The 8,883-nt window shown below is 35.4% G+C and overlaps 1 protein-coding gene across 3 annotated transcripts; it reads left to right on the top strand.

The window, feature by feature from the left end:
• The first annotated feature begins 634 nt into the window (after nt 1–634).
• LOC104096054 (ribosome biogenesis protein WDR12 homolog) lies at nt 635–6,347 on the top strand. 3 transcript variants are annotated; one of them, XM_018770749.3, is made up of 14 exons: nt 635–935; nt 1,137–1,237; nt 2,115–2,221; nt 2,670–2,705; nt 2,813–2,898; nt 3,235–3,302; nt 3,384–3,494; nt 3,594–3,716; nt 4,501–4,644; nt 5,062–5,170; nt 5,340–5,476; nt 5,572–5,607; nt 5,693–5,792; nt 6,096–6,347. In XM_018770749.3, the coding sequence occupies exons 1-13, from the start codon at nt 764–766 to the stop codon at nt 5,783–5,785; spliced, it is 1,323 nt and encodes a 440-aa protein (XP_018626265.1). In that variant the 5' UTR covers nt 635–763; the 3' UTR covers nt 5,786–5,792; nt 6,096–6,347. The 3 variants fall into 3 exon arrangements, with proteins under 3 accessions (XP_018626265.1, XP_070051830.1, XP_009600635.1); XM_070195729.1 differs by having other exon boundaries at nt 6,079–6,135; XM_009602340.4 differs by having other exon boundaries at nt 636–935; nt 6,101–6,347.
• Nucleotides 6,348–8,883: the final 2,536 nt, after the last annotated feature.

The following is an 8,883-nucleotide window of genomic DNA, read 5'->3' as shown; positions in this document are numbered from 1 at the left end:
TTTTCCATAGAACTTCTTTTGAATAAATGCTTGGATGGGTCCCACTTTCACAATAGATATATGTGTAATATAAATATTTTCCTTAATTAGCCACGTGTGGCTCCAAGATGTCACTTGTTGGCCAAGCATGCATGTTGATGACACAGACAACTTAAATCCCAACTGTTGCTTCTAATATATGAGAAAATTATTTTAAATATGAATATGAAAATAAACAGACAAAAAATTAGAGAAAAAGAAGGCGAAGAAGAAAAAGATCTTTACATATATAGCCTGTTAGATTTACTACTTAATTTTCCTAGCGATTATACATATATTATATACACATTGCATATAAATTATACATATATGATATATTCATGCGTTATTTTAAATTTAAGCAATTGTATGACCGACTATCTCACAAGTCACGAAGAATTGATATCAGGTAGCCACTCTAAGGGGCTGCTATTTAAGAATTAGTCAATGCGTTATGAATTTAAGTTTTTTAGTTTAAATTTTCGGGATAAAAATATCCTCAATTCTCCTGAATTTAAGATTTTTAGTTCTCTAAATAACATTGGCTATTTGTGCACTTGCCCCCCACAAGTCACACCAATACAGTACATGAAGCCCAAAGCCCAACCCTTTTATCAAAGACTCAAAAATAGATGAACAAGACTTCAAAATTTCCGTTAAACCCTAGCTCGACCCGCCAACTTCCCCCCTCAGCCTGTTAAACCCTAGCATCCTTAACCTTTCTCCGATTAACTCCGACGAATTAATGGCGGGAATGGATATTGACGGGGACGTTGATGAGTCAGCGAGGCGGGTGCAGGTCCGGTTCGTCACGAAGTTGAAGCCTCCCTTTAAAACCCCAAATACTTCCATTGCTATTCCCTCCAATCTCACCCGTTTCGGCCTCTCTTCCATTGTCAACAACCTCCTTAAAGCTGGTAACAACTTCTAATTATTCTGCCCAGTATTAATTTTCTAAAATTTATAGCTTTCACTAACTAGTTTAGGACTGAAGCCTAGTTGATTGAATATTGGTCGTGTTATGTAGTTTGAATTAATATGGTTCATTTTTTGTTGTTGTAGATAAATAAATTATAATTACTAGTATGTTTACCTGATTGTCATTTGATTATTATCAGGGAAAGATGAATGGAATACTGAGCCTTTTGATTTTCTCATTGATGGAGAACTGGTCCGCATGTCACTTGAAGAGTTTCTCCTTGCCAAGGGCATTTCAGCTGTAAGTTTTTTTTTCTTGAAATGACTTCTTGACTGCTAGAGTGATCGCAGTCCAGTAGACTGTTTTGTCTCTTGAGACCAACTTAAAAATCAAAAGATACTTATGAAAGCTGGTTAATCTTGCTTCCAAAGAAAATATAGAATGACCTCTATACATCATGTAACATTTTGAAACACCATAACAGAAGTGCGTTTTTGTTGTGTTGCTCCATTAATCTGCATTCTGTTTAATGTATGTTCCTTCAATTGGTCTCAGCATAATGACTCATGTCGAATGATAATAAGATCCTCCAGAAAAGGATGAATAGCCAGTCATAAAATTGATAAACGTGGGCAAGCTTGAGCTGAACTTGTACCAATAGTTGGATTAGCTCAATGAACCCTATTGCTTGGGACTATTTCTGATTCCACAAAGCATCTAATGGATTCTGCTTGTGGGAATGTTATTTTGCTTTATTCATGAGTGTTATTCTCTTTATATTTGCAATTGTATCTCTTATTGGAGTCTCAAAGTTGTAGAAAAAGTAAAACATATACTGTCTCCTCTTATGTGCTTTTGCTCCTACTCAACTCCAAAGTTTAAAAGTTCTGTTTCAAAATTGTATGCATTGTAGTGTAATGTGAACATTTTCTTCATGGAAATGCTAAAGATTGCAAAAAGGTATACATATCTGAAGGATTTAGAAGTATCTACTCTATAATTCAAGTTCCTTCCCAGTTGTTTCTCTTATGCTCTCTTTCACTACCCGGTAGTGGCCTATTTCACTCACAAGCCATTGAGATTTTTGACAAAACTTTTTACTTATGTCATTATACGTTTATTCGGTGGTTCTTATACTCCTCCTTTTATGTGTAACTGTTTTCTATATCTTTTACAGGAGAAAATATTAGAGATTGAGTACATTAAAGCTGTGGCTCCAAGAAAACAAGAAGAGCCATCTTTGCATGATGACTGGGTCAGTGCAGTTGATGGTTCTAATTCTAAGTAAGCATGAGTGTGAAATTTGTTTTTCTAGAATCTTTGGTGTGTTCTTGTTGTTTTCACCAACTTGTATATCTTTCATTTGTTTCATATTTTTGAGATTTTGTGGGAGTTTCTTCTAAAGGAACTTGTTTACTGAATGAGAATATTGGTTTTGTCCCCAAAATATATTTTTTGAAAAAAACAAAAATAGAGTGTGTGGATGTGTGTGGTTATACTCCAGGTCTCTTTTGCATTCACTTCACTCCATAGATATCTCTTACACACTAGATTTCTGAGGAAACGTTTTCTTATTACATTTTGCTGCTTTTGTTCAAGTGTTTTGAAGCTAAATTTCATCCTCCATGTGCTTCATTGTCCTAAAATATTTGATGGTTACCATTAATTCTGTAACAATGGTCTTCTTCCCATAACCTTAACTGACGAGATGTGCATATATCTGATCTGACAGGTTTATTTTGACTGGATGCTATGATGGTTGTGGAAGGTAATCTGCTGATTGTATATTCTTTGCTAATTGTATTTTTGGTTCAAAAATAGGCTTGGTTTGTTTTATGTTGTTGTGTCAACCTCACATTTGATGGTGCTAATCAGAATATGGAAGGCTGCCGGATCTTGTACACATCAATTGGAGGGCCATACTGGTGCAATTACTTCTGTTTGTGTTGTCAAACCAAGAGGTATCAGTGGGAGATAATTTCTCCTCAGTTGTTCGTTTTCATGCATTATGCTTTATTCTCTGCTGCCATTATCATTTATCTGGGACACCATGCTCCTCACACCCATATCACCTGCGTTTGATATTCCTTTTTTTGGTTAATATTTCTTTTTGATATCCCTTCTATTAAGTTGCCTTGCAATGCTGAAACACACTGGCTACCTAAAAAGTTTACCAGCATGACAATCAGTATTGAAATTTAGTTTAAATTGCTCCTGCATATCTACTTTTCTGTGCTTCATTGCTTTCCCCAGTTCTATCTGTGTTTATTTTAGTTTGTACCATTTATTTTCTTTAGTGGCTCAAAGTGGTGCTGATCAAATAGTAGCCACGGCCTCCAAGGATAGGACACTGCGGCTCTGGAAGGTAACATCGTCTGTCTGCACTACTGATAACTCACTGCTAATTTGTGATCTTCCATTAATTAGTATTTGTTTGGCTTAAAAGTTTGATGCAGATGAGTCTTCGGATCAGCTAAAGAGGATTAGAGCCTTTAAGATTTTACATGGACATAATGCTTCTGTCCAAAGTGTTGCAGCAAACCCCGCTGGAGATATGGTCGTGCATCTCTTCACTTAATTGATCATTTGAAGCTTTTTAACTACGAAATTAGTTCTAAGAACTTTACTGATTCCCCAGCATTTATTGTGTTGACAGGTGTGTTCAGGGTCCTGGGATTGCCAAATAGCTTTGTGGCAAGCAAGTGGCTCAGATACAGGTGATGTAGTTTCAGTCAAGAAAAGGAAAAAGGATGCCAAAGAGGAAGATCCTCAACTAGAAGTATGACTATGTTTCTTCTAACTGTCTAGGTTAAAGACTGAAAAACTGTTTAATAAGGATAATGTATCTGTTCTACCTTATCCACATAGAAAAGGATGATGTGTCTGTTCTCAAAGTCATTGAAAGAGGAGGAAAAATAGTTTACGGCAGCAGATACTATTTTGGTTTTGAAAACTTTCCAGTGCAAGGCATACATGACGACACGTTACTAATAATGTACTTTTACTTTTTGGCAAAACCTCTTCTTCGCTGAACCCTACTCCTTCTCCATCCTACCTGTTATATGGGTGTTATATGCCACACCTATCCATTGTCTCACCCATCTTCGTGCAGTGCCTCCAACTTTGTGTTGTTATTTGTTCTTCTTCCTTCCCCCCACCTATCGTCCTCCCTTGTTCCTTATTTACCACCTTTGTCGCTATTTTATTCTTCTCTAAGTTGTTCGTGCAACAATTTTGTGCCAGTCAAATATGTCTCTGACTTTCTATGTTACATTACATCTCATTGACAACTCATAGTTATTAGCGAAATCTAGTGTCCTTTTTGTGGAAGACAAAAAGCTTCTCATTTCCTCAAATGACAATGTTTATCAATGCAAATGAAGGGACCAAAATAATGTTGAAATTTATTTCTGAAATATGTTAGTCTTTGGCTACCAGGAGAGGTGTTTGATCTTTGTTCTTTCTCTCTTCTTTTTCTATTGTTTTCTCTGTAATTTTTATAATGTTAATGTTTGTTATCTTAATCTTGTACTCAAGAAATCTATCACGTCTTATGCTCACAGGAGGAGGCTAAATCCACACTTGTAGGACATACACAATGTGTGTCTTCCGTGGTGTGGCCACAAGATGAAACAATGTATTCAGCATCATGGGATCACTCTATAAGAAGATGGGATGTTGAGATGGGCAAGGATTCATTGAACATGGTGACATACCGTCTCTTTCCTTCTTTTCTTCCTGTCACATCTCTACTGTCCTATGCATGTAGGCTTGTTTTTACGCAAATTACATACATCTAGATTGGAGGGGGCGAAATAGATTACCAACTTGCAAAATAAGAATATATGCAAATTTTGGGGAAGTTGTGGCACTTAAATATGCTATTATTCGTGATATTACTTCCACTTTCTGCCAGAGATAACATTTCTCTTCAGCAGTCAACAATCATATTTTTAAAAATTAAACTATCTTGAAGAAAAAGATACCGTCCCATCAGGATTAGTTGCTGGTTTTGAACTTTTTATTGCCAAGATGTATAGTATCTTTTTTAGTCTATTGGGTTGGGAGCTTGAAACTTTATTTTCCTAAACGTAATGGATAATGACCACCTTCCTCTTCAACAGTATTGCGACAAAGTCATTAATTGCCTTGATGTTGGAGGTGAAGGTTATGCCCTCATTGCTGCCGGTGGTTCTGACCCCATTCTTAGGATATGGGATCCTCGCAAACCAGGTTTCTTTCTTCTGTCCAACTTACAGAAGCACTTTTAAACACCCTGAACTTAACCTCTCTGTCTCTCTGTGCTTAAATATCTTTTCTTTGTGTTTATAGTTCCAAGTAATTGAGGACCTTACAGCATACATTGATATATGAAGAAATACTTTCATCTTTTACTTAACAGGTACTTCGGCTCCTGTTTATCAATTCTCATCACACAGTTCTTGGATATCTGCCTGCAAGTGGCATGAAAAGTCATGGTTTCACTTGGTTTCTGCATCTTATGATGGGAAAGTAATGTTATGGGACTTGAGAACTGCGGTTAGTACTACACTTTTAACATCCCTATATTGACTAGTATGGCTTTTTATAAACACTTATATTTCCATTCCTGAGTAAAACATTTTATATTGCAGTGGCCCCTTGCTGTCATTGATACTCACAATGACAAGGTATTAAATTTTGCCTTCTAAGATCTGGTTTAAGAGTATTTGTTCTATCACATTAGTATTTCCTAACATTACTCTGTCAATACAGGTATTGTGTGCGGATTGGTGGAAAGGTGAAAGTGTAGTCAGTGGTGGGGCTGACTCGAAGCTTTGCATCTCTTCTGATGTTTGTGTTCTGTGATGTAGAGGTAAACTACTATATTCTTAGAGTAGAGATTTTGGAAATAAATTGTCTTTCATCACTTAGTTCGGTGGAGAAGAACATAGGTTATTATAAAAAGGCTTAGAACCATGATACAGCTAAGTTTTGTCTGTATCAAAGTTCTGATAGGACAAGGTAACACGTCCGCAGAGGCCGAGGCTTGATGTGTTTTATTGATTAACCTATTTGAAATGATAGTAGTGACAATAGTTCACTTGCCAGAAGCTGTATTATTGAATGTGTTAACAGGAATTTGCTAAATATATGATTAGCACTTTTGTTCTGTCAGGACAGATCTACCCTGTTGCTGAGGTGATTGTGCTCCTAAAGATTGATGCAATTTTGCTGATGGAATCGGCTGGGTCAGACTGAAGTTGTGAGAATTTACTTCAGAAACAATTTTGATATGCTAACTGGAAATGGTTTGTATTATATATATTCCTATGAGGTTGTGCGATTTGATCAATTGAAGCTGTATCCTCGGATGTATGTTTGCAGCTTCTGTATTTTATTATTTATTCTCTTTCATTTCCCCCCATCATTTTTCTGGGTACCTATTGAACTTGCTTTAGTTTTTGACAAATATCCCCTAGAGAATTTTCGAGGGATCTGATAGGATCGCCAAGAATCCATATGTTATTTCAGCAACCAGTAATAGCAATTTATCTGGTAGTGACCATGATTACCAAAACCTTTTTTTACAGACTTGTTTCGTTACTTTGCTCTCTCCCATATTTTCCTCTTCTCTGGAAATGCCTTTGATAAGAGTCCTCTAATGTGAGAAATGGCTAGGTTTAACAACCCCCTACCAAAAAAAGAGAAAGAAAAGAAGCAACGCCTTTCCTTTTATTTCTTAATATAAGGTTCGTTTGTTTTGCCAGCTGAAAATATAAGTGGATCATGATTGAGTGATACTGAATTTTTCTCTGACAATTGAATGGCCTACAATGGAATAGAATGCAGATATGAATTCGAAAAAGAAAAAGAGTGGAGTACTCAATATATTGACTTGATGATCATGTATCAAAAAGGAAAAAAGTATTGGGTCTCAGCAGATGGCATCGCGCAAATGCATTATTTTGTAGAGTATCTGATAAAGTATGAAAAGGTGATCTTTATCATATAACGTCTATTGTGAATTGGCTCTTTCCCCCCTATATAATTTTCCTTATATACACAAATCTCCGACTTCACCGCATTCTCTTCAGCTTTTGAGAGACCAATCGCTTCATCTAGGACTAATAACATTATTCTGTGCATCAAAATCAATCAAGTGGCAAGTTTAACTTAGATACTAAATTGATCCTGTTGAAACAAGATGCTGTTAATCAGCTAGAGCTTCACAAGTTTTGAAACTCGCAGTAGGAGCTGCAAAATTGGAAGTTTCAAAACATGGAGATGCGGGGGATCGAACCCCGTGCCTCTCAGCGCTCTACCATTTGAGCTATATCCCCTATTGGCATAATTCTCAACTTGACTATATTCTCTTGAGATTTTACTTACAAAACAGAAGTCCAAAAGATACATAAAACAAATAAGGTTTATTTTGGTACTTCATCTATAACGGCAAGATGTTTTTTATTCATTTGATATCCAAACTACCATACATATCTTTTGGAATTTGGTATTCTATTCCGTAATATTTATCTTGTCTTACATATAATTAGATGAACTTCACGTCATTAGTGTATTATTATATGAATTTTTCTTATTATCACTATCTTTTATGCATCCTGTGGTATAGATCTCCTAGTTTGCTTTTAGGATCAAAGCTAACTTTGAGAGGGATATTTCACCTATATTCTTTAAATTAGAATTCAGAAAACTATAAAAACTATTTATCAAGTTAAAATAAAAATGATATCAAATAGGTTAACAAGTCTTTCCAAAAGACAAAACTATAGAATTTAATTATGATTAATGTGATAGTCAGTTTTCATAGAACAAATGTAACTATAAACCAAAAGTAGTGATAGGCTACCAAAACATTGGACTGCCGACGCTACCTAAGCATATAGAAATGAGATAAAAAAAAAAAAGGAACGAAAATATATTGGCACTTCAATGCATCTAGCTTTGAAAAAATGTCCAATAAAATTTTAAAGCACGAACTTTAAAGTTAAAAGAGAAAACATATGTGCCAATACTTATATCTCACTCAAATCTTTTAGATTTTATTGCGTATTAAAAATCCTAAATACATATAGTTGAGAATCTTTTCCCTATCGGAAATGGCCTAAAAATGCCACTGAACTAACAGAAATGGCTTATTGATGCTATCCGTTAAATGTTCGATATTTCCATCCCACTAACGTTAGACTTTTGACCGATTGATGCCACTGTCCACTAACGATTCCAATATATGATTTGTAAATTATAATAATTATTTTTTCGACCCTACCTTTGCCACGTGTCAATAATTTACACCATTTTCCTTGACTTGATTCCACATTTATTTAACCCTGATTATGTAGAATTAACCAAGCCCAACCCGATAAAATTCAATCTTTTAACTCTAACCCCTAATTCCTTCACTTTAGTCCTCTCTTTCTTCGAACAAACCCCTTCCTCAAAATTCCTCTTTAATTTTATTAGGGTTTCGAACAGAAGGCAGTCTATTGTCGATGGTGGTTTCAAAATTCAATTTTGTCGGAAGATTGATGTAACTTATCAATGTTAGTAGCCTATTTAAATATGAAAAAGGTTATTTAATATGGTGGGTGAGGTTTAATATGGTGAGTGTAGATTCTGTTCATGTGGGGATTATAGCGCATGTGGGGTTACTTGTTTTTGTCTGTGTAAATGGAGAGTAAATCATTGTTTATTCTCTGAAGTTCCATCCTTTTATATTTTTGTTCTTTTCTATTGCGGTCCCCAAAATTATTGTCTTTCTAGAGTTTTGTTATTCTTGTATTTTTTAATTGCCGATGTATAATGCTGATGTGGTCGCTCAATTTTCTGTTTTACTTTTCTTTTTGCATGTGAACTTTATTGAAGCATGACTGACAAAGTGAATGTGTGTTTTAACTATGGGGTTGAATGGATAATTTCTCCAGAGTTATTGTATAGTAAGTAGT

The sequence above is a fragment of the Nicotiana tomentosiformis genome, chromosome 2 (genome assembly GCF_000390325.3).
Source record: "Nicotiana tomentosiformis chromosome 2, ASM39032v3, whole genome shotgun sequence".
Classification (NCBI taxonomy): Eukaryota; Viridiplantae; Streptophyta; class Magnoliopsida; order Solanales; family Solanaceae; genus Nicotiana; species Nicotiana tomentosiformis.
The sequence above is the reverse complement of the archived record's forward strand: the minus strand, read 5'-3'. Positions and strand labels throughout refer to the sequence as shown.

What these genes read in the sequence shown, in the direction of transcription:
- LOC104096054 (XM_018770749.3), top strand. Translation starts at nt 764, where the DNA reads ATGGCGGGAATGGATATTGACGGGGACGTTGATGAGTCAGCGAGGCGG. An exon ending in TTGCCAAGGGCATTTCAGCT is followed by an intron (nt 1,238 to 2,114) that starts GTAAGTTTTTTT and finishes TATCTTTTACAG; the next exon opens with GAGAAAATATTAGAGATTGA. An exon ending in TTGTGTTGTCAAACCAAGAG is followed by an intron (nt 2,899 to 3,234) that starts GTATCAGTGGGA and finishes TATTTTCTTTAG; the next exon opens with TGGCTCAAAGTGGTGCTGAT.